We start from the raw sequence: 26,674 nt of genomic DNA, 5'->3' as shown, positions 1-26,674 counted from the left end.
TATCTCTATCTCTCTCTGCCTATATCTCTATCTCTCTCTGCCTATATCTCTATCTCTCTCTGCCTATATCGCAATCTCTCTCTGCCTATATCTCTATCTCTCTCTGCCTATATCTCTATCTCTCTCTGCCTATATCTCTATCTCTCTCTGCCTATATCTCTATCTCTCTCTGCCTATATCTCTATCTCTCTCTGCCTATATCTCTATCTCTCTCTGCCAGTATATCTCTATCTCTCTCTGCCAGTATTTCTCGATCTCTCTCTGCCAGTATATCTCTATCTCTCTCTGCCAGTATATCTCTATCTCTCTCTGCCTATATCTCTATCTCTCTCTGCCTATATCGCTATCTCTCTCTGCCAGTATATCTCTATCTCTCTCTGCCTATATCGCTATCTCTCTCTGCCAGTATATCTCTATCTCTCTCTGCCAGTATATCTCTTTCTCTCTCTGCCTATATCTCTATCTCTCTCTGCCAGTATATCGCTGTCTCTCTCTGCCTATATCTCTATCTCTCTCTGCCTATATCTCTATCTCTCTCTGCCTATATATCTGTCTCTCTCTGCCAGTATATCTCTATCTCTCTCTGCCTATATCTCTATCTCTCTCTGCCTATATCTCTATCTCTCTCTGCCAGTATATCTCTATCTCTCTCTGCCTATATCTCTATCTCTCTCTGCCTATATCTCTATCTCTCTCTGCCTATATCTCTATCTCTCTCTGCCAATATATCTCTATCTCTCTCTGCCAGTATATCTCTATCTCTCTCTGCCTATATCTCTATCTCTCTCTGCCTATATCTCTATCTCTCTCTGCCTATATATCTGTCTCTCTCTGCCAGTATATCTCTATCTCTCTCTGCCTATATCTCTATCTCTCTCTGCCTATATCTCTATCTCTCTCTGCCTATATATTTGTCTCTCTCTGCCAGTATATCTCTATCTCTCTCTGCCTATATCTCTATCTCTCTCTGCCTATATCTCTATCTCTCTCTGCCTATATATCTGTCTCTCTCTGCCAGTATATCTCTATCTCTCTCTGCCTATATCTCTATCTCTCTCTGCCAGTATATCTCTATCTCTCTCTGCCTATATCTCTATCTCTCTCTGCCTATATCTCTATCTCTCTCTGCCTATATCTCTATCTCTCTCTGCCAGTATATCTCTATCTCTCTCTGCCAGTATATCTCTATCTCTCTCTGCCTATATCTCTATCTCTCTCTGCCTATATCTCTATCTCTCTCTGCCTATATCTCTATCTCTCTCTGCCAGTATATCTCTATCTCTCTCTGCCAGTATATCTCTATCTCTCTCTGCCTATATCTCTATCTCTCTCTGCCAGTATATCTCTATCTCTCTCTGCCTATATCTCTGCCTATATCTCTATCTCTCTCTGCCAGTATATCTCTATCTCTCTCTGCCTATATCTCTATCTCTCTCTGCCTATATCTCTGCCTATATCTCTATCTCTCTCTGCCAATATATCTCTATCTCTCTCTGCCTATATCTCTGCCTATATCTCTATCTCTCTCTGCCAATATATCTCTATCTCTCTCTGCCTATATCTCTGCCTATATCTCTATCTCTCTCTGCCAGTATATCTCTATCTCTCTCTGCCTATATCTCTGCCTATATCTCTATCTCTCTCTGCCAATATATCTCTATCTCTCTCTGCCTATATCTCTATCTCTCTCTGCCAATATCTCTGCCTATATCTCTATCTCTCTCTGCCAGTATATCTCTATCTCTCTCTGCCTATATCTCTGCCTATATCTCTATCTCTCTCTGCCAGTATATCTCTATCTCTCTCTGCCTATATCTCTATCTCTCTCTGCCAATATATCTCTATCTCTCTCTGCCAGTATATCTCTATCTCTCTCTGCCTATATCTCTATCTCTCTCTGCCTATATCTCGATCTCTCTCTGCCAGTATATCTCTATCTCTCTCTGCCTATATCTCTATCTCTCTCTGCCTATATCTCTATCTCTCTCTGCCAGTATATCTCTATCTCTCTCTGCCTATATCTCTATCTCTCTCTGCCTATATCTCTATCTCTCTCTGCCAGTATATCTCTATCTCTCTCTGCCAGTATATCTCTATCTCTCTCTGCCTATATCTCTATCTCTCTCTGCCTATATCTCTATCTCTCTCTGCCTATATCTCTATCTCTCTCTGCCTATATCTCTATCTCTCTCTGCCTATATCTCTATCTCTCTCTGCCAGTATATCTCTATCTCTCTCTGCCTATATCTCTATCTCTCTCTGCCAGTATATCGCTATCTCTCTCTCTCTGCCGGTATATCTTTCTCTCTGTCTCCCTCTCTCTGCCTCCCTCTATATCTCTCTGCCTCTATATCTCTCTGTGTTTATCTCGCTCTGGCTCTGGCCTCCACACTCCCAACCTTGGTCTTGCCCTGGGGGACTAAATCCGTTGGCTGGTGTGGCTGCTTTGACACGGCCCACCGGGATTCATACCAGTTCACTGGGATGACCCTGTGCAGCTTCAACAATTTATTAAGGAAATAGAAAAGTCTTTTACGTTTCACAGTTGAACTGATTGACTGATAATAAACATGTTACTTAATTGGCTTTCAGACATGTTTGGTTGTTTTTTATGCTGTTCTTTTACCATCAAGCTTTTAACCTTACCTGCTTTTCCAACTGTTCCATCCCATTACCAAGGGGTCCCTTTTCGGTGGTGCGACGATGTATTAGTCATGAGAGTGGCCAGCAATTTGCTGTGAAGATCGTGGATGTAGCAAAGTTTACCTCCAGCCCCGGTCTCAGTACAGAGGGTAAGGCTTCTGAACTTCGGTGCCATTCGGACCTTGGTCATTCTGAACTTGGGTGCCGTACATCTGTGTACCAATCATACAGCCACCAACATTAACTGGTTCCACTCGAGATAAGAAGGTTGTATTCATTTCAGCCAAAAAAATACCAGTTGATCGTCCCCACCCGCTTCCTTTTTTGATGCTGCCTCCTTTTTTAATTACTAATTATTTTGTCAAACATCCTGAAAAAAATCCATATATTCGTGCACCATTCTTTGAATTGATCATTTTCCCGATGTCGATACTGAGTTTTTATGGCTTCGACCGAGCTGCAGCACCGAGAGCCACACTGCCGCTTTTCTGTTCACTGTCCTGACATATTGTATGCACGATATACAAGCAATACTGATCTGTGTACATGTCTGCGTGTGCAAATTCCATCGCAGCCGCTGCAGTGAAATTCAGTGCACGCTTCCAATTAAAATGATGCAAAATTCGACTGGTTTTAAGACTAGCAAATTGAGTGACAAATGTAGTTTTTTTGTATTTTGACATTCATTTATATTTGTTTAGAACTGTGGATTGTATTTTTAATCGGCCTAGTGAGTGTGTCGGTGACTTGTCGGGTTTATGACCCATGTCATGATACTTGTTTGGGGGTAGAAAACTGACATGTCTGGTACATGACTCATGTCATTTTTCTGGAGGGGGAGGGGGGAAGTAAATAAAAACTGGTGGCAGGTGCATGATTTGCATTTTCTTTTTGTGGAGTGGAGGGGGGGGGGGTGGGAGAGAGTGGGTGGGGGGGAGAGGGTTAAAAATGGCAGGCCATTTTCATAATAAATAAATAAACAAATAAAAGGGGCCTTCTTCCTTTTAAAAAATATTTTATTTTAATCCCAACTATCAACTGGTATTTTTTTTATTTGGCCTTATGATATCATTTTGAAACTGGTTATGTAAGAATCTCTGCTGCTGCCTGTTTGCTGATTTTTGTGCTCATTTTTTACCACTTTGTAAAATCTTAATTTTGATCTGTTTAAGTACTTGTTTGCAGGGTCTTGGAGTTTAATTGTTTCACATTTTTTGATCCATTTGGTGAAATCAACTCTTGTATTCCCAGGCATTATAATTTAGCCATTTGTTTTTGTGAGTACAGTCTTAACATGTTTTGGATAGAATATGCACAAGGTTTATGAGATGTATGTTGATTTTTTTAAATTATTTTTTTTACTTTTCCTAGACCTAAAGAGGGAAGCAAGCATCTGCCATATGCTGAAACATCCACATATTGTGGAATTATTGGAAACCTACAGTTCAGATGGCATGTTGTACATGGTGTTCGAGTTGTAAGTATGGAATGTAAAATTGGGAAGTGTCTTTTAGCATTGAATAGAGGTAATTCAAAAATAACCTCGTTCTGCTTACCTATTCATTAATTTGTTTCTTACTTCCCCCACTCCCACCCTCTCTCTCCCCTCTCTCCCTCTCTTTCTCTCTTTTCCACATCTGCCCCTAAATCTCTTGTAGCATGGATGGAGCTGACCTTTGTTTTGAGATTGTGAAGCGGGCTGATGCTGGCTTTGTGTACAGTGAGGCAGTGGCCAGGTTAGTTTCCTTCTTTCTTTTGCATTTTCATTTTTTTATGCCTCCGCCGACGAAGTTGCCAGAAGCATTATGTTTTCGGGTTGTCCAGCTGTCAGTCCACCCGTCCGTCCGCCCGTGATAGGTTTTCGTTACCACGATAACTTGAGAATGGCTGAAAGGGTCTAAGTCAAACTTGGTGCATGTATGTATAATGAGGTAAAGATTAACTGATTCGATTTTGGGGTCATGAAAGTCAGAGGTTATGTTAGGTAAAAATCCTGTTACCGCGATAACTTGTGAACCAGTGATGGGATTTTGACCAAAGTTGATACAAGTATATATTATGATGCACAGATGAACTGATTTGATTTTGTAGTCAATATATCAAAGGTCAGAGTCTGTAATAGGTGTATAACTTGAGAACGGCTGAATGGATCTAAGTCAAACTTGATATAGGTATGTATAATGATGTAAAGATGAACTGCATAGGTGTTGGGGTGAAGAGGTCAAAGGTCAAATGTCACATCACTTTCGGTAAAAATTCTGTTACTGAGCTAACTTGTTAACCAGTCATGGGATATTCACCAAACTTGGTATAATTATATATGATGATGCAAAGATGAACTGATTAGATTTTGGGGTCAAGAGGTCAAAAGTCCGAGGTCATCTTAAGTAAAAATAATTTTGTTACCACGATAACTTGAGAACTACTGAAGGAATCGAAGTCAAATGTAGTACATATATGTATAATGATGCAATAATGTAGGCGGAGGCATATCGGTTGATGTCGTGATGTCAAAGAGTGCCGTTCTAATTTCGTCTTCATTTGCCTCTATTCTGTCCTCCACTCCACCCCCATTTCTGGCGATTCAAGTTACTGTGTCTTTTCATTTTTTCATCATTGACTTTTTTTTCTCCATATCACTTTAATCGTTTCAGATTTTGACACACGAATGTATATCCTGTTTCCATTTGGTAGGGGGTTGTATGCCTTTTGTATTTGTATATATGTACTATATACCCATAGTTTCGCCACAGCAATTGCACTAGCTCACTTTCTGTTACTGCTCTCCCTCTCCCTCTTATAAATGTATTTTTCAGCCATTACATGCGGCAAATTTTGGAAGCACTACGTTACTGTCACGACAACAACATAATTCATCGGGATATGAAGGTGATACTTGCACTTTGCAGCCAGTACCTGTTTCTCTCCTCACTCCTCCCCCGCCTCACCCCTTCCTCCATCATTATGCATCTTCTCTTCTACATCATCCCTCATGGGTGAGATGTGATTGCACATTTAGTTGTAATGCTCCTCTTGCGTGGCAGGATAGTCGCTTCTTCAATTGAACAATATGTGCTTTTAATCTTGGAATCTGTCATCAAATTTCTGAAGTGTTTCACATTAATTAATATGTAAGAAAGTGCACATGCTAAAATAGTTCATGAAAATAATGCTTATCACTTTTCTTCAAACATGAGGACTAATGCACCATGAATTGGTTCCTGGGAGACAAACTGAGTGAAGTACTATCGTGGGTGCGGTTGTGAAGTCACGCTCATATGGATCTACACCTTGTATGCATGCCCGGTTAGGCAAAACCATTTGCTGCATGGGAAATTTTCCTTCGCCTGTGGTTCCTTTTGTTTTCAGATTATCCCTATGGTGAAGAAATAAAGCATCTCCAAACACTAATTTACATACAAATGTTTTGATGAGAAATAATAATGATGAGCAAATACACATGTTTCTATTTTCCCAAGAGCACAATCAACCTTATTTCCTCATGTAGATTGCAGTACTGCAATCCATTTTAATTGTTCGAAATGTTTTACGAGATGAAATCCTTCTACATCGAGTATCAATGCAATTAGCCTCTGCACTGTCTCTCTGCATGCTGCGATATCTCTGGACCAGTGGTGCCAATTGTAGTTTCATTTGCTGTATTCACCACCTCTTGTACCCCCATACAGATTTTCTTTTTATTTGAAAATGAGCTAAAGGCAGTGTTTCAGTCCTTTTTCCTTTTCATGAAATTGTCTAAATTCAAAATTAGTCAAAATTAAATTAGGTTGTGGGTCCATTGATGTTGAGTAATCTACTGATGTGGACCTGCAGTCAGGGTTGTGGATTCGCCGTCTGGAGAGGTTCTGGACACGACCGCCTGCGATGAAATCCAGATGCCGAGAGCTGTATCTGCGGCCTTTCGCAAAGACTGCCCCAACACAAGAGCGATAATGAATCCGACTGCTCGCCACCAAAGCCAGGACCCAAGAGGATAACTGTGACTGCACGACACCAATGTCCCAACGCAGGAGCGTATAAACTGCGTCTGCTCGTAATGACTGTGCCCACGCAAGAGCCTGTATACAGTATGTGACTGCACGGCACCAATGTCCCCACGCAATAGAATAACTGTGACTGCACGTGATCTATGTCCCTGGCTCAAGAGAACAAAATTTGACTGTTTGCAATGAAATCCCGAAGCAGAGAGAGAGAGAAAATGTCGGGACCCCAAATATTTTGTACCCAGGGCTCTTACGTCATCCGATGACGTCCACGCACGCTCCAATCAGCGAGACCATTCCCTCGCTCTATGGTACCGGACCAATCACTGCTCTTCGGTGCGTGGCCTCACGGACCTGCCTGCTTGATGTTGCGATGTGACAGGTGGCGGCGCCAGCATTATTGTTCAATGTCCTGTTCCAGTTGTTTTTATTTCGTGTTTATTTTAGGTGTGGAGTGCATGGCGGGTGTGGTGTGTGTCATAAAGAACAGAGGAAAAGTACAGAGGCGATTTACATACAGGGGATTTACAATTAATCCCTAACTAATTAACATAACCCCACCCCTCGTCATGGGGACAAAGATACACTCTTTCACGACATCCGGTCTAACGGATTCCCTACTTAGGTCTTTATTTTGATCAAAATGGGTTAACCAAAGATGCCTTTTTAGAGGTTACACAAATGCAGGAATAAGCTTATTCACTTTGAAGTGTGAATTGCTTCCCAGTAGGTTGTATGCTTCAATGCAATAACTACTTGCATGTATTTGTTTCTTCATTGTACCCAAGTAAATAGTGAGCAAGTAACAAAAGTAACTAGAGAGTTCATAGAACAACTTACCCTGTGCAGTCTTGAGAAATTGGGAAAATGGAAATGGGAAAGAGCTTTTTAACTCTTGCTTTGCGTTTCTGAGCACAGTCTATATTTTGTTCGTTAACCCTTGCATAACAGGCGTGATGGTAACTATACAAAGCCGATGGGTCAAACAGAGTCGTCCACAGCTGATGCTACACGGAGATGCAGTTTTTGACACCATTTTTTGTTTATCCATGCATTGGTGCAATTACAAACCTTCTGCCAACTCCTCTCGAAGAAAATGACGGAACAACCTTTGAGAAAAAGAAGCACCAAACAAACAGCGCTGGGTGCCGCAATATTTGTCTGTTACTCTGCATAATCTTGCACGGTTATTCTGCCTGCAGGGCATGAGGCAGCGTGAATGCTAATTCTCATAGTTACTCTGCCCTCAGGGCATGAGACAGCGTGAATGCTGCGTCTCATAGTTACTCTGTCCTCAGGGCATGAATATTTTTCTAAATACTGCTGAACAAAAGTTTTTTGAAAGTGTGAAAAGGTGATTTGTGTTCTAGTAATCAAGTATATAATTAAAATGAAATAAAATAGGGTTTTAAAGGTTGTAAAAAAGGAAATTCGAAAGTTTACCAACCTTGATGCAACGTCTTTTGCACCACCTTATTTAACACCTTACATTAGTTCTTCAAGCCTGTTGTTTGTGTCCTTTTTTATGGGCTTAAAAACAGCGAGTTTTCCTATTTGGAATGATTTTCATTTTTGCTTGACTCAGACAGACAGGCAGACAATTTTTTTTTATCTTACTCCTCTGTGATCGAGACAAATCCACAGCCAATGTAATGCTAAACGACAGTTTTGTTTTCCGATTTATGTTCCAGTTTGTGTTCAAAATATAACATTCAATTGAAATCAAGTTGTCCTCCGATCGCCAATTTAAATTTAATTGAACTGACGTTTGTCGACATACAGAAAGGAACCAATTGCTTAACCCCACATTTTGCTTCACGCATGCAGGGTAACTATAATGACACTCACTTGAGCGCATACCTCTGCGAGGCTGAACAGTTTACGTTTTGTATCCCACTGACAGGCCACATCTGAATCTGGACGTTAACCAAAGTTCTTGTCGCCTACCCAACTCATCCACCAAGTTTTGTAATAACCTGTCCATAACGTTTTGTAATATCGTACTGGATATCAGTTTTGGCCCTATCTCTCAATTGTGAAAGTTCATTAAAAAAATTATAGTATCCAGATCTGGATCTTCAACAAAATCTAATCATTCGTCCTTGTCACACACCCAACCTGTCCAGAAAGTTTTGTCCGAATCTGTCCAAAACTTTTTGAGATATCCTGCTCACAGACAAACAGCCATACAGACAAACAAACAGGGATGAATATGTAACCTCCATCCACCTTTGGTGGCGCAGGTAATACGAAATACAAATATAAGGTTGTGAGTTTGTTACATGTTTATTGCTACCAAACCACAAAGTTTACACTTCATTCTACATTCCATTTTCTCAAGCATTGAGTGGTTGTCCTGATGGTTACATAACTACATATGGTTCTGTACTAAGTCACATCTGTTGAATATGGACATGGTGAGCTTTGCCTTAACTTGGAGATATAATTGCAAATATATATATATATATTTTTTGGCTTCATCATCTCTTTAAGAGTCTTGGGGTGTGCGTTGTTCTTTGTTATTTTTCTCTGAGCTACACATATTAAACTTTGCATGCACTCTCTTTCTCTTCCATGCATACTTTCATTCTGTGTCTACTTTTTCATTTTATTGGTTATCTTTGCTCTCTTCAATTCAACCTTTTTTTACAGCTTATTCTGTCATTCTACCTTCATCGTTATCTTTTATTGGCTTGTTTTTCTGATATTTATACCAAGTTAGTCATTTCTCTGCTTATTACCCCAATCTTGCATCATTCCATCACTTCCAAACATCAACAGTTCCCACTGTATTCCAAGGTATTTCTGCATATTGCCATCAGCATTCTAAACTGATATTTCCAATGCATTATTTTCTTCATTCACTTGTATCTTCTCCTGAATAGCTCGGTCGTACTGTAGTCATCACCGTGGATGTGGGTATATTAGACTTGGATAGGCAGCAGACTCTTTTCCATTTAATGACGATTCCTTTTACTGACCTTCTGAATCCCCTATTAATGAAAAAGTATATAACAGGGTCCAAACATGCATTTAATGTCACAAGACAGAGTACAATCTCGTTGGTGATGTGGAGTCCCGGTGCAAACTCGGCTGCCAAAACACCAGCCTGACTTAGGAGGAAGAAAGGACGAACAACGTGGTATGGCACAAAACACACACAGAAGATGCAGAGCACTACAAGGCCTTTCCGACTTGCATCATGCCCCAGTGCATTTCTTCTCGGAACTGCGTGTGCTGCAGCACATCTGACCATATCCACATGCCTTTCTAACTGTCTGCGAATACCAATGTAGCAAAAAACCATGACTGCCAATACCACAAAGAAGGCAGCGACAGCAATCATGTTTATGGCGACTGCCCAGATAGTCTTTCCCTTCTTGTAATAGTAGCACCGGATCTGGTTTGAAGTTTGCTGTGAAGCTCTCATTGCATAAAACGGTGTCTCCAAAAGTATAACACAGATCCACACGGAGATTGCAATTGCATGAGCGGCGCGAGGCTTCGTAACCAGTGGGCAGGAATTTGGATGCACAAGGCGGAGATAGCGAGTTATTGCTACACAGGCCAAGAGCAGTATGCTGTTGTACATGTTGTTGTAGCAGAAAGCATCAACCACACGACAGGCATCGCGGCTCAGAGGCGGCGGCTGTAAGTCAGGTGAAGCAGCAAACTCAGCGGCACGCACTGGCATAGCGAGTGATAACAGCGTGTCAGACACAGCCAAGTGGAAGAGGTAAACCTGCACGGCAGAGCTCCTTATGCGGCAAGCGAAGACCCACAGTGCTAGAGTATTTGCAGCGAGCCCACCAGCAAAGGCAAGAAAGTAGATTGCCGCCAAGGTCTTGAGCAGTGGTTCAGGTACAGAGATGATGGCATCGGTGGAGTTGATAGGCATGGTTGAGAGAGCTGCTGTGGTTATTGATGAGCCATTATCCATGTTTGGCGTTCCACCAGGTGAAGTTCTCTGCTTGCGCCGTGGTGTCTCGCCTTCTTGTGTACCCCGAAAGCTTGCTTTCACCCTTTCCCGATTTCACCACAAGTCTTCTGTTTCGTTTGTTCACAGATTGTAGTGGCTTTGTAACATGTCTGCTTCCTCTTTCTATGTTTTTTTCCCCCACTTCCTCACCAGCATCCTTAGGCACTATGTTTGTTATTGCAACATTTCAACCATTGGTTTGTGAGAAGGAAGGGATTTTAAGCAGGTGCTTTCGACTTTTGGTGGTGTGGGTGTTTGAGACTATAGGGAACAAGAGTTATGGCTGATATGAAGTGATCATTGGAGCAGAAGTCTGTTCGTCTTGAGTAATGGTGGTAGATAGCATATGGATGGGGACAGCCCTTTTTTATTAAATATTTTTTAAATTATGTATGGTCACCATCAATAGAATTTTTAAAATCGCACCCATGTCCGATGGAAGGAGTTCAGTTTGGCATTTTGAATATGAAATAGGCAAAGCCTAGAAACGAGCAAACTCCATTAGAATTACCCTTTAGAATTACCCTTTAGAATCACCCTTTAGAATCACCCTTTAGAATTACCCTTTAGAATTATGCTTCAGAATTACGCTTTAGAATTACGCTTTAGAATTACCCTTTAGAATCACCGGTTAGAACCCATTAGAATTACCCTTTTGAACCCTTTAGAATTAAACATGGTTGGTTAGGTTCTTCTTCATCATTTTTGATGGACGGACAGACATCACCAAATATTGAAGTGGCTTAACCGCTTAAAAACATTTCAGACATTATTTTTTAAAATTAAAAAGAAACTGTAAACAATGTAATTGGATAGGAAAACAAGACCGAAAGTATAACAGTGGCGTAGCCGGGCTTGCTTGATACTTTAGTTGAAGAGGATAGTATGACCTGGGTGGGGATACCAGTTATCAAATACAACAACAACAACATGCATTTTAAGGCCATTTTCCCTGCAAGAGCGGGGGTGAGCCTTACGGTCCCCCATGACAATCTTCTCCATTTTGCCCTATTTTCTGCATCTCTCCTTGTTAACCTCCTTGCCCGCATTTCTTCTTCCACCATCTTTAGCCAAGTCTTTCTCGGTCTTCCCTGTCCTCGACTTCCTTCTACATTCATTTCCATCACTCTTCTCAACCAGTCACTTTCATCCTTCCTCAACACATGACCAAACCATCTCAACCTGTTCTTCTTCACAGCATCAATCACAGGCTCTATTCCCAGCATCTTTCGCAATTCATCATTTGTCTTCCTCTCTCTCAACGATACTCCGCACATCCACCGAACCATTCACATTTCCTCCCTTTCCAGCCTTCGTTGCTGCTCTACATTCATGACCCATGTCTCGCTCCCATAAATCATAACACTTCTCACACATGCAGCATACACCTTTCCCTTCAGCTTCAACGACACTCCCCTCATCATCAGCACGCCACTCAGTTCCCGAAACTTCTTCCATGCACATCTCACTCTAGCAACCGTTGCCGAGTCTGATCCACCTTCTCCATTCAGCATGTCTCTGAGGTAGCAAAATGTTTTCACACCTTCCAGCTTCACGCCGTCTCCAAGATCCAACTCAACATATCCTCCATCTGCAGCTCCCTCTGTGCACACCTTACATTTGAATGTAGCTGCCACACTGGTTAATGACCCTCTCAGACCGCTACATTTTTGATGAACCCACTCAGCGCACATTGTACATTGAATGGAGTTCATTCCGACACCCTTCCTGCACACAGCACATGGTCACTTCCCAGTTCTTTCCACCTCACCACATGCTTTACCACTTGCCATCACCTTCGTCTTTCCTATATTCACCTTCAGACCTTTTGTCTCCATACATTCCTTCCACTTGTTCATCTTTTCCTTCAGTCCATCCATACTTTCTGCAATCAACACCAGATCATCTGCATACAACAACTCCCACGATAAACCCTCCTTTACGTTCTGAGCCAGCACATTCATCACAGCTACAAATAGTAGTGGACATAGTACCGACCCCTGATGCAGTCCCACCTTCACCTCAAACTCACCACTGTTCCCGTCCTTCGTCCTTACAGCTGTGCGTGCTCTTTTGTACATTGCCATCACTACTCTGACCAACCATTCCTCCACTTCTAACTTCCTCAATGCCCATGTCAATACTTCGCGTGGAACCCTATCAAATGCTTTCTCCAGATCAACAAACCCAAGAAACAACTTCTTCCTATTCTCCATGTACTTCTCCTGCAACTGCCTCACAATAAAGAGCGCGTCTGTCGTTCCTCTTCCTGGCATAAATCCAAGCGGCATTTCGTCGATCTTCACCTTCTTCCTTATCCTCCTCTCCAACACCCTTTCCAATACCTTCATTCCATGCTCCAATAACTTTATCGCTCGGTATGAGCCACACTCCAGAGGGTCACCTTTCCCCTTGTATAGAGGGACGAGGGTACTCAGTTCCCAATTCACTGGAATGCGGCCTTCTTTCACCACCAGATTACAGATCTCTGTCATTCTCTTCACACCCCAACTTCCTGCTGCTTTCAACATATCTCCCACAACTCCCGTCGGCCCTCCCGCTTTTCTACTCTTCATTGCTTTTATGGCTTCATTTGCTTCATTTGCTTCATCTTCATCTTCATCTTCATTTGCTTCAAAAAGGGGACCGAAAAAACAACAACAACCACGGTCCCCGAAAAAGGCCAACCCCTGCTTTGCGGGGAAAAATGGCCTCTAAATGTGGTTTTTTTTTTATATTGCTTTTATGGCTTCTTCAACTTCCTTCTCAGTTATCTTCTCTGCCGGTCCTAAAACTGGGTTACTCTCTATGTTGCCATCCCATTCATTCTCTGTATTCAACAGCATTTCCATATATCTTTTCCATCTTCCTTTAATTCCATCTGGGTCCACAACGATTTGTCCCACATCTTCCTTCAAGAAACTCAGCCCCATCACATCACACCTCTCTTTCGCTATCTGCTTTGCAATCCTGAATACCGCTCTCTGACCCTCTACCGAATCCAAGCGTTCTCCGAACATTTTCCTACATGCCTCCTGCGCCTTTGCTACCTCTTTCTTTGCAGCCTTCTTGGCTGCCTTATAACTTTCATGCTCTGCTTTTTCTGCTCCCGTACCCTTCGCCTTCTGCCACTCCTTGAACTTCTTCCTCTTCTCGTCAATCCTCTTTCCAACTTCATCATCCCACCACCATGTTTCTGAGTGCCTCGGTGGTCCTTTTGTCCATCCACATACCTCACCAACGGCTCCCAACAGACTATCTTTCATTGACATCCAACCACGTTCAAGCTCAACCACATCATCCTCCACCCTACTCAGCCTCTTTTAATGCCTCACTTACTGTCACCTCTTTCAACCTCCACACCTTCATTCTCGGTTGGTACTTCACCCGCCGAGCTCTCCTCGCACCTTTCACCCTTATATCGCAGACAACCAAGTGGTGCTGTGAAACAGCCTCCTCCCCCGGGATCACCTTTGTGTCCCGGAGGTGCCCCCTATCTCACCTACGCACCATCAGGTAGTCAACAGTTGTCGTCGACCCACCTGACGTGTATGTAATAACTAATAAGCTTATTATCCCCTTTCTGGAACTGAGTATTACAAATCAACAAATCAGCTCCATCAGCAAACTCCAAAATCCTTCCACCTTCTCCATTTCTCACACCATATCTGTAACCGCCATGAACTCCCTCAAAACCATCCATACTCCTTCCCACATGTCCATTTAGGTCTCCTCCTACCACAACAACCTCCTCATCTTTCACGTTTTCCATCAGCTTCTCTGTCGCACACCAGAACTTGTCCTTCTCTTCATCGCTCCGACCAGCCTGCGGAGCATATCCCGAGATGACGTCCACCAAGAGCTTTCCAATCATCATTTTCACCATCATCAACCTATCACTCACTCTAGTCACACTCACCACACTGTCTACAAACTCCTCAGAAAACAGGACACCAACACCATTCACGCCCTCCGGGCACCCTTGCCACACAAACTTGTATTTCTGTCCCTGCCTACCCTTCACCATTCTCACACCACTTCCCTTCCATCTCGTCTCTTGCACACAACATATGTCCACTCTTCTTCTGACCAATACTTCCACCACTTCTCCTGATCTCCCTGTCATTGTCCCTACATTCCATGTCCCAAACCTCAGAAACCGATCTCAACTTTGGGCTGTACCCTGCCCATATGTAGTTGTAATTGTCATGGTTCTCTTTTTGAGGCAATGTTTTTATGGCCGGATGCCCTTCCTGACGCCAACCCTCTTTGTCGCGTCTTACGACACGCAGGGATATGGTGTACCTATTCTAACCAGGGTACACACCGGGAATACCAGTTATCAAATAATGTAAGTATTTATATTTTTTGAAGTACTGTTAGTCTCCAAGCTGTCTGTCACCATGGAAGTGAAGAGATTGCATTGAGACACCATATGGTTTATTCAATACGTTTCGAGTCAACAATGAACCAACCATACACCGCTTCAATCCATCAACCTTGTAGTTACGCCAAAGGGATTTCAGTGTTGCGATTGTATTTATTTTATCATTATTATAAACGGTATTATTTTTATTACGAAGATCATGTTAATGTATTAATTAACCAAGGCTAATTCCTTACTCCCGCGATAATTAGTACACCGCTTCTCGTCGAGTCATCCATGAACCATACACCGCTTCAATCCATAACTTTGCAGTCATGACAGGGATTGCAGTGTTATGATTATATTTACGATATTATTATTGTTAACGTTGTTATTATTATTATGAAAACGATACTACTGTATTAATAAACCTGGGCTAATTTGACCGTAGCGACCTGAAGGTGAGGCATGAAGGCATGAAACCTAAGGTCTATACGTACTGTGTTGTTGGAAGACCAGTAATGCTGATGCTTTCGATATTTGATGGTCATTTTAACAAAGTTCGACCTGAACAGCATATAAATAAAAATGGCGGTGTGTGGAGTCAGCCGTGGTATGCCGTAATGACATCACAGACGTAATCACATCACATCCCTCCTTTCATGTAACCAGATTCTCAACTCAGATTGGTGTACGTTTGTGAGGGACATACATACATACATACATACAAACATACATACATACATATGGGCATACGGACAGACAAACACTGTTCTAGACGGCTTTGTCCTACGGGCTACGCCGTTTTAAAGGTAATCTAGACGTATAAGAGAGGTGTGCCTGTATAAAAATATAATCCGTGTGCTAATCATGATTCATGTGCATGTACAACCATGCATGTGCATGTATAATCGCCATGTATGTATGCGTTTGTGTGTACATGCCACCGCCCACCGGTTGTCATCTCCACTCGTGAATTTCTAAGACTGAACAGAGCCTTCCCACGTCCCGAAGCATCCATCTTCACCCCAGCAAGGAACCACAACTCGTGGACCAAGGCATCTCCTCATTCGTGCTCTGTTTCCCTCCTCCATCTCCTCATTTGTGCTCCATTCCCCCCCCCCCCCCCCCCTCCATCTTCGGAGATCGCCCGATTCCACTTGGGGACATCCCGCTCGCCTGGACAGGCGTTCCGCTGCCACTGGTTATCATCTCCATACGTGGTCCCACCGAAACTCAATCCCATCCATCCACTGCAGGAGGAAGTCTGCAAAAGGGAGTTGTCCTCAGTGGGAGGGACAACACACCAAGCTGAGGAAGTCAACAAAGCAGACAAAGCTGCATGCTAAACCGTGTCTGTCCCAAACGCCTCAGACTCAGCCTCACCTGTTGTATTCAGTGCAGTCCTTGACCTCTCTAAAGCTTGGTCCCATCCTCGACATCATGGAATCGATAAAGCCGTCCTGGGTGCACGGACAGACTGCCACAAACGAATGTACATCAGCGCAACAACAGGCTCCATGTATTTTGGCTCCCACCAAAGCTGCTGCCCTCATCACTATCTTCATTCCTATTGAAGATGTTATTCGGCACGGTCTCCCTCTCATCAGTCACCGACGAGAGGGAGACAGCAAAGCCTGCCACCTTCCCCTCACCTCCATCTTGGCCACGGAAGGTGGATGGAGGTTATGTTTTCACCCCTGTACGTCTGTCTGCCTGTCTGTGAGCAGGACATCTCAAAAAGTTATGGACGGATTCAGGCAAAACTTCGTGGACCGGTTGGGTATGTGACGAGGACAAATTGATTTGATTTTGGTGACGATCCAGATGCAACCGATCATCCATCCATGTACTTTTGTATATGTGATATTTCAAAAACCGTTGAACATTTAGCTTTTATTTTGCAGATATCTATACCTCATGACATTATCTCAACCTGATCAGATCATTGCTGTGATCATCATTCAGCTCCATGTTGTTTTTTTTATTTTTTACAAAAACAATAATTTCTGCTGAACCCAGTGTGCACCTTCAAGCTGCTACTTGAGAAATCTTGATAGGTGATAGTTTGGCTCCCTGTTACTACAGTGCATTCAGAAAGTATTCAGACCCCTTCACTTTTTAAACATTTTCTTATGTTGCAGCCTTATGCTGAAATCGTTTAAATTCATTTTTTCCCTCATCAATCTACACTCACTACCCCATAATGACAAAGAGAAAACAGGATTTTAGAAAGTTTTGCAAATTTATTAAAAAGAAAAAACTGAAATATCACATTGACATAAGTATTCATACCCCTTGCTATAACACTTGAAATTTAGCTCAGGTGCCTCCCATTTCTCTGGATCATCTTTGAGATGTTTCTACACCTTGATTGGAGTCCACCTGTGGTAAATTCAATTGATTGGACATGATTTGGAAAGGCACACACCTGTCTATATAAGGTCTCACAGCTGACAATGCATATCAGAGCAAAAACCAAGCCATGAGGTCGAAGGAACTACCTGCAGAGCTCAGAGACAGGATTGTGTCGAGGCACCGATCTGGTGAAGCCTACAAAAAAAAAATCTGCTGCATTGAAGCTTCCCAAGAGCACAGTGGCCTCCATAATTCTTCAATGGAAGAAGTTTGGAACAACCAGGACTCTTCCTCGAGCCGGCCGCCCGGCCAAACTGAGCAATCGGGGGAGAAGGGCCTTGGTAAGAGAGGTGACCAAGAACCCGATGGTCACTCTGGCTGAGCTCCAGAGATCCTGTGTGGAGATGGGAGAAACTTCCAGAAGGACAACCATCACTGCAACACTCCACCGATCTGGGCTTTATGGCAGAGTGGCCAGACGGAAGCCTCTCCTCAGTGAAAGGCACATCAAAGCCCGCTTGGAGTTTGCAAAAAAGCACCTAAAGGACTCTCAGACTCTATGAGAAACAAGTTTCCGTCTGGCCAAGGGTCTGAATACTTCTGTCAATGTGATGTTTCAGTTTTTTATTTTTAATAAATTTGCAAAACTTTCTAAAATCCTGTTTTCTCTTTGTCATTATGGGGTATTGAGTGTAGATTGATGAGGGAAAAAATGAATTTAAACGATTTCAGCATAAGGCTACAACATAACAAAATGTGAAAAAAGTGAAGGGGTCTGAATACTTTCTGAATGCACTGTATCTTGGCTGGATGCAGTAGTTGTAGTAATAGTAGTGGTCTTAGTAGTAGTATAGGTTTTTAATTGGTGCTGACCTATCAAATCCTGTGCGGTACCGAGCCGGATGGGTGAAAGCTTCAACCATGGAGCACATCTGCGGTACCGAGCACATCGTCCTCAGTGAAAGTACGTCATTTCCCTTCTCCTTGGTGAAAGTATTTGCCTTCCCAGATAATGTGCACAAAGTGAAACGTTTTCTTGGTAAAAGTTGTGAAATTGTTGCAAACTAGTAACTCTTCACGAATCTGTCGACTTCCTTTGTGTAAGGCAGTCCTTGAATGATAAAAGATAATGAGACGGACAATAATGAGCAGGTAAATGAAGAATAGGAATACATCATTGAGAAATATGAGAGATGAATTGTAGACAGGGAGAAGAGAGAGATGCAGAGGAAGGAAGGAGAGAGGAGAATGCTTGTTGACTATTTCAAGTTGCGAAATATCAGTTTTCATTGTTCGGAAGAAACTGCAAGTTGTGTTCCTGTCAGTGACTCTTCCTTTTGGTTTTCTCACTATTACTTCAACCATTAAAATGTTCCTTTGCAAGGCATTCCTGCTTGTGAAGTAATATGTTAAGCAGAGGGTCACAAGCTTCCAAAAAGTTTTGGGGCCCAGGGCCCCTCAAACTTCATATGACCTAAACCCTCAATAAAACATTTAGCACAGTAGCATAGAGGAGGAACAGGTTCATCGTTATAAACTGACTTAATCGTTCAAATAGATTCTGGCACAGCAAAAAGTATTCGGAGCACGTGCCCCACAGGCCAGTGCCCAGCGACACCCCCGATATTAAGTATCAATGCTTTGTACTTTTATTACTTAACATTTAAGATTACTTTCACCAACGAGGCAAAGCACAAGCATCAATTCTCTCATGAAGGCCAGATCTGGTTTGATTTGGCGAGATTTCATTTGTTCATTTTACCTGCCCTGTTATGTCACGTCAGATTGACTTACCTGCTGTAAATCGTTTTTGTCCTCCGTCGCACCGCGGAGCGAAAGGGGTCTATGGTTTTCCCCTCCGTCCGTGTGTGCGTCCGTCCGTCCGTGCGTGCGGACGTGCGTGCGTAAGCGAAGGACCGAATTCTAATTTGGTGAGTCGGTGCAACGAACCCTATTGAAAATTAGGTCGCCACGTCAAAATCCAAGATGGCTGTCATCATATATAAACCTTGTGAGCGCGATATCTTGAAAAGTAAATGTCTGAACCTTGTGAGCGTAATATCTTGAAAAATAAATGAACTACTAACTTCTAATCCGGTGTGTGGGTGCATCTACGCATAAGGAAGAACGCTATTGAAAATTGGGTCGCCACGTCAAAATCCAAGATGGCCGCCGCCATGTATGTCTGAACCTTGTGAGCGGAATATCTTGAAAAATAAGCGAAGTACCAACTTCTAATCTGGTGTGTGTATCTAGGCATAAGGAAGAACGCTATTGAAAATTGGGTCGCCACGTCTAAATCCAAGATGGCCGCCACCATATGTATGTCTGAACCTTGTGAGCGAAATATCTTGAAAAATAAACGTACTACTAACTTCTAATCTGGTGTGTGGGTGTATCTACGGCGTAGATACACCCACATGTATCTACGGCGTAGATACACCCACATACACTTATGCGTAGATTCTACGCATAAGGAAGAACGCTATTGAAAATTGGGTCGCCACGTCAAAGATGGCCACCTTGCGTCTTCCACTTTGTCAACTCACGTCACTTCACCGACGGGGAACCTAGGCGTAACGCTTATTCTACATTAACAATGACTCTGCCTTGTTTTCTAAGGACTTTATAGTGTGTATTAATTTATCAACGGTTTATTTAAGGGGCACTTGATGTATTCAAATAAAATACAATTTATGTTGAGCTAGGCCCACATTCCCTTCGCCAAGATGGAGTTACAGGCCTTTGTCAGAATTGCAATGAAATATCCCTCCGGTGACGTGTGTATGTATGTATGTATGTATGTATGTATGTATGTATGTATGTATGTATGTATGTATATATATATATATATATATATATATATATATATATATATATATATATGTATATATATGTGTATATGTATATATATATATATATATATATATATATATATATATATATATATATATATACATATATATATATATATATATATATATATATATATATATATATATATATATATATATATATATATATATATATATATATATATATGTGTGTATATATATGTATATATATATATATATGTATATATGTGTGTATATATATGTATATATATATATATATGTATATATGTGTGTATATATATGTATATATATATATATATATATGTATATATATGTATATATATGTATATATATATATATATATATATATATATATATATGTATATATATGTATATATATGTATATATATGTATATATATGTATATATATGTATATATATATATAAATATATATATATATATATATATACATATATTATATATATACATATATTATATATATACATATATTATACATATATTATATATATATATATATATATATATATATATATATATATATATATATATACATTATCAGTTCAAAACACACCTGGTCACAAGTGTGCTGCACTGACCGGGTCCTCAGTCAAGGTCCTCAGCATCATCCCGTTTCGGCCCTTCAACCTCGATACGGTCAGCTAAGGTGGGCCAGCAGGGGCACATACACATCCACATGCAGCAACTACACCTGGATGCGTACATACCCCCACCCCCAGCCAGTGTGAATCCTGACGACAACAGCAACACCTCTTAATGGCCGAAGCCTTTTTTATTACAAAAAATGTAAAACAAACTCACTCAAAACCCAATCAATAAAACCATCAATCAAAAACCCAGGAAATCAAAAGACAAGAAATCAAACAATAAATAAGAAATCAAAGAGAGAAAGAAAAACAAAGATCAGGAAACGAAAGAAAATGAAGTTCAACGACAAAGATGAAAACCAAAGCAAATTCAATAAACCATTAATCGTTATAACCAAAGTCCATCATCCCTATCCCCAAACCTCCAAAAACCCTCTCCCTCCCCAGGCAACAAACACCTAACTCCAACTAACCAAAGGGGAGGGAGAAAGGAAAGAAGACCCTATCCCCCCTCCCACCCCCCCCAAAACAACCAAGGAAGGGACACCTTAAAACAATAAGAATCGAGGGGCCTTTTTTCCTTTACATACCGAAATCAACAACCGGCTACTAACCGCAACCGGGAACATGCAGCCACAAACACTTTGAGGGCTCGACCCACCACTGGAAATAATAATGAAAGAAAATAAAAACCAAACCAAGGCAAAATCAAGATCAAACAAAAGGAAACCCAACTGCCCCCACCCTCCCCAGGCAGCGCCCGGGAGGGCCCACCCAGAAGATACACCACAAGGAAGGCACCGGCTCCCTGAGCTGCCCCCGAGGCGTGAGTGTCCCAATGAGAATCACCACCCAACAAGGCCCGCAAGCACACCTGCCGGAGCACCCCCGACCTTTCCAAGCCCGGGCGACAAGCTCGGTCAGGGACTACGGCTGCACATGACTACGGCTGCCTCTCTCTTCCGCTAGCTGGATCGCCTCTCGAACCAGGCCCAGGCTGTCGGACACTTTGCGGCCCGGAACAGCACAAGTCTGATCCGGGTGCACGATGTCCTTCATGACACCGTGCATCCTCTTGAACAGCACCTTTGTTAGTATCTTGTAGTCGACATTCAACAAAGTGATCGGGCGCCAGTTGGACAAATCCTCCCGATCACCCTTCTTGTGCACGAGGTTTACCACGCCCGTCGCATCGAATCTGTAAACCTCGCAGAGGTGGCTAGCTCCCTCACTACCTGCAGATAGTCCTCGCCAAGGACGTGCCAAAGGCGGCGATAAAACTCCACCGGCAGGCCGTTGTCACCTGGGGTTTTATTCGCGGCCAAATCCCTAACAGCGGAGGTCAATTCCTCCAGGCTCACCGGCTCCTCCAACCGCTCCCGCTGTTCGGGGCTCAAACGATTCCTCAGATGGCCGAGAACGTCGGCCATCTGGATTTGGTCAACCGGTCGTTTTTCAAAAAACCTGGAGTAATAGTCCTCCACTGCTTCAGTAATTTGGTCTGGATCCGAAACACGGCCTCCCCCCACATTAACCTGGGCCAAACTGCCCCTCTGCCTGGCATATCGTTGGAAGAAGAATCTGATACACTTTTCGTTCCCCTCCAATGCCTGCACCTTGCTCCGGAAGATGACGGTCCTCGCCCTGGCTTCGAGGAGATGAAAAATCCTCCCCTTCACCCGGCGGATTTTTTCTGACACGTCCATGAACTCCCTTTGCAAAATTTATGATGCAGGCGCTGGAGGTACGCCTGCATGCGCTTCAAACGCTCTCGCTTCCCCACGGCCCTCGTTCGCCCGGCCTTACGGAAAAACATTATGGTCCTACATTTCACCTCCTCCCACCAGGCTGCCGAGGTAGGGAAGAGGCACCTAACCGTTTCCCACTCCCTATACTTCCGAACGTAGGAATGCACTAAACTGTCATCCTGCAAAAGGCGACAGTTAAGCTTCCAGAGTTCAGAGCGCCGGGGACGCACCCCCATTTAATTCAATACCCAGAGACAGACGACAGTGGTCTGAAAATGCCACCGCGTGAAGTACCAGGTCCGGGTCGCCAAAATTTGGTGTCACAAAGATGTAATCGATCCTAGCCCGACTGGTACCAGCCGCATTGGTCCAGGTGACCTCATTCCTTCCCGCGCCCATGTCCCTCAACCTAAAATCCTGAACAAGCACTTTAAGGGCCCGCCCCGATGAATCCTGGGGCAATCTGTCCAAACTTATATTAAAATCTCCCCCGACGATCACGGGGCCAGAGGTGGAAAGGAGGGGCCCCAACTGGCGCAGGAGCTCCACTCTTTCTCCCACCGTCATAGGGGCGTACACATTGGCCAAGGTCAGTGGGGTCGACGACACCACCACCCTGAGCGCGGCCAATCGCCCCAGAATAATTTCTTCTAGACTAAGGATCTCGACATTCGGGCTCTTAATAAGGAACCCTAATCCTGCCGCCCTGTTAGTGTTGCTTCCGGACCAATACGACTCTCCGTACCGCCAATTTGCATGGAGGTATCCATACTCACCGTGCGGAATATGGCATTCCTGCAACAGGCACACATCCCATTCAAAATTGCGCAGTTCTTCAAAAATAGCGATCCTCCGGACCGTGGTACGGACTCCCCATACGTTTAAAGACATTAATTTAAAGCTCATAGGTGTTAGTGTATTAATCACCAACCCCAGTGCAAACCACGAAAGGGGAGTCATAGGACTTATGAAGCTCCTCCCTCCTTGCCAAGACACGATGGGCTACCATTCTTCCTCCTCCTGCGGTTCTTCCCGCAGCCGGGAGCCACGAGGGTGCCCGGGAGCCAGACTCAGTCTATGCAAACATTCTCCCCGGGCAGCAGGGCGAGGTCCTCCTCCTCAGGGGTCAAAAAGATTACCCCCCCTCGCCCGCCATCCGGGGAAGAAAGGCACAAGTCCTCCGCGAGCAAACCCTCGCTTAAGCCCATGGCCGCAGCTGCCCCCGGAGGACGGGTAAGGTCAACGGGTGGGGAACGTGAGCGTTCAGGGGAAGACTGGCAGTGGGGCTTCCCCCGGTGACCTGCTGCGGCCAACCCCGACTGCTCCCCACCCCTACCACGAGCAGGCGATCCCCCAGACCTGGATGGGTCGCTTGACGCATGGGGGGCTCTGTGCCCCACAGGAGTTTTTGCTTTTGCAGTTCTTGCACTCTTGCCCTGTGGGGCTTTGCCCAGAGGAGCTTTTCCTTTGTCCTGGCCCCTCCTCCGACACTTCTTCTCTATCCATTGTCCAGGATCGCTTTGCCCCTAGCCAGAGGAGGAGCCATCACTTCCAGCCTCCGGCAGCGGGGTTTCTGGTACCGAGGTTGTTTCTTCTGACCCCACTACCGGAACCACCATTTCTTGTACCTCCTTCTCTCCCACCGCAGTGGGCCCGACACCCGGCGTAGCCACATCCAGGTCCTGATCTTATGGAGTCGCAGGAGCTGCCTCTCCCTCCTCCTTTCTCTCCTCCCCCTCCAATTGTCCCTCCTCCAACTCCCTCCCTTCACTTGCTGTAGGGCGGGGGGCAAACACAAAGGCACATTAGTGCTTCCCTCCCCGGTCCCGGAGGCAGTACCCTCCCCTGTCCCTGGGGCCACACCGTCCCATGTCCCTGGGGCAACACCCCCACTCCCACCCGCAGAAGCACGCATCCTTCCAGCGTAACTCTGTGGGCAGGAGAGGAAAGTGTGCCCCGACGCACCACAGAGGTTGCACCGCACCACTTGGGTGCAGCGCTCCCTCAAATGTCCCAACTCGCCACACTGAGTGCAGATGTTCACTGTACACCCAGTAATCAAGTGACCAAGTTGACCGCATCGGTGGCATAATTTTGGCTGCCCCGCGTAAAAGACTTGTCCTCGATCCATACCCACCATAATCCCATTGGGGATGTGGGTGACCGTACCATCCTCCCTCGTCCGCAGCTTTACCCGGAACTGCTGAGTCCCGGTCCAAATACCGAGGCCGTCCCGGATGAGCCGTACTTGGCCTCAGATGTCCGTGTAGCGACTGAGCCAAACTTTGACATCATAGTCGCTTACGCCTTCATTGCACAGGCGGACGGTCACGACTCTCTCCTGGGTTTCTGAGAGAGCCTCGACCACCCAATCTGCCAGTTTCCCAGCAGACTGAGCGGTAGCCCACCGGTGCCAGAACTCGGCAAGTCCCTGCCCTGTCTGGAAGGACACGTCGAAACCACGGGCGAGAGAGATCAGGCAGAAAAAGTCAGCAGCCTTGAACCCCAGCACACCCAACAAAACATCTCGACCGAATTGTTCCCGACCCGGCACACTGCAATCTTTCATCAACCGAAACCGGACACAATTATGGTGCCTGCTCGCCATACCGGGGTTCTAGGGAGGGCAGAGGACAACACTCGGGGTGAGAGGGGGAGGGGGAAGGGAGGGAGTGATGGGAACCGAAGGGGAGCGCAAGGCTCCCCCCTGTCCGATGGGCAACGCCCCCCAAACAGGAGGAAGGCTGGGGAAAAGCAGGAAGGGAAAAGACGAACGAAAATGCAGGACAAACAAGGAATAATAAGAGAAAACGAAAACGACAAAACAGGGAAATGAACACGTGCAGGACGAACACTGCAGAACACAAGAAACTAAAGCACAGGCAGAGAAAAACAAAACTGGTTAACTCTGGCCTCTTAATGGCCGAAGCCTATTTTATTATAAAAAAGGTTAAAAAAAACACACACTCAAAACCCACTCAATAAAACCATCAATCAAAAACCCAGGAAATCAAAAGCCAAGAAATCAAACAATAAATAAGAAATCAAAGAGAGAAAGCAAAGCAAAGATCAAGAAACAAAAGAAAACAAAGTTCAAAGACAAAGATGAAAATCAAATCAAACTCAATAAACCATTAATCGTTAAAACCAAAGTCCATCATCCCTATCCCCAAACCCCCAAAAACCCTCTCCCACCCCAGGCAACAGACACCTAACTCTAACTAACCAAAGGGGAGGGATAAAGGAAAGAAGACCCTATCCCCCCTCCCACCCCTCCAAAACAACCAAGGAAGGGACACCTTAAAACAATAAGAATCAAGGGGCCTTTTTTCCTTTACATACCGAAATCAACAACCGGCTGATAACCGCAGCCGGGAACATGCAGCCACAAACACTTTGAGGGCTCGACCCACCACTGGAAATAATAATGAAAGAAAATAAAAATCAAACCAAGGCAAAACCAATATCAAACAAAAGGAAACCCAACTGCCCCCACCCTCCCCAGGCCACACCCGGGAGGGCCCACCCGAAAGATGCACCACAAGGAAGGCACCGGCTCCCTCAGCTGCCCCCGAGGCGAGAGTGTCCCAATGAGAATCACCGCCCGACAGGGCCCGCAAACACACCTGCCGGAGCACCCCCGACCTTTCCAACCCCGGGCGGCAAGCTCGGTCAGGGACTACGGCTGCACATGACTGCCGCCCGCACATTTGGAAGTAACCTCCCGCAGGACCCCCACCCCCCCTTCACCACGGAAAAGCCCGGCCGTATTCTCCGCTCCAGGGAGGGCTTTACGGCACACCTGACGCATCGTTACGGCCAGCACCCTGCCCTGTCACCCGCAGGCTGTCGTCTAGCCTGTACCTTCGGAGGCAGGATAGGGCCATGCCCCATATCTGCCCAGGATCCAACCATTCCCTGGTATGGAAAACTCTGGTTCTCGCTCGCCACTAGACGATCTTGATTGTACAGACCGTTCTCCAGGCCTGCCTCCACTTGCGGCCAGGCACTGGTTGTGGTAGGAGCCCGCTGAACACAGACGTCACGTCTAACCATCACCAGCCAAGGCACATAGCATTCGATGAGGCCAGCCACAAGTGACCAGACCCCCTCGGC

At 44.4% G+C, this 26,674-nt stretch overlaps 2 protein-coding genes across 7 annotated transcripts in view; one reads left to right on the top strand and one right to left on the bottom strand.

Annotated features, from left to right (window-relative positions):
• The window catches only part of LOC137425336 (peripheral plasma membrane protein CASK), a 176,613-nt gene that overhangs the window by 73,282 nt on the left and 76,657 nt on the right, over positions 1-26,674 (top strand). For all 6 annotated transcript variants that reach the window (XM_078776559.1, XM_068113657.2, XM_078776560.1 and 3 more), the window contains exons 2-5: positions 2,680-2,792; positions 4,015-4,120; positions 4,302-4,379; positions 5,460-5,532. In XM_078776559.1, coding sequence (XP_078632685.1) covers positions 2,680-2,792; positions 4,015-4,120; positions 4,302-4,379; positions 5,460-5,532 — 370 coding nt within the window. The remainder of the gene's footprint in view (positions 1-2,679; positions 2,793-4,014; positions 4,121-4,301; positions 4,380-5,459; positions 5,533-26,674) is intronic.
• Positions 8,915-10,698, bottom strand: LOC137425335 (lysophosphatidic acid receptor 6-like). Its single transcript, XM_068113652.2, has one exon. The coding sequence runs from the start codon at positions 10,585-10,587 to the stop codon at positions 9,505-9,507; it is 1,083 nt and encodes a 360-aa protein (XP_067969753.1). The 5' UTR covers positions 10,588-10,698; the 3' UTR covers positions 8,915-9,504.

The sequence above is a fragment of the Myxine glutinosa genome, chromosome 4 (assembly GCF_964187855.1).
Source record: "Myxine glutinosa chromosome 4, kmMyxGlut1.1, whole genome shotgun sequence".
In the NCBI taxonomy this organism is placed as follows: domain Eukaryota; kingdom Metazoa; phylum Chordata; class Myxini; order Myxiniformes; family Myxinidae; genus Myxine; species Myxine glutinosa.
This window is presented reverse-complemented; position numbering and strand designations above follow the sequence as displayed.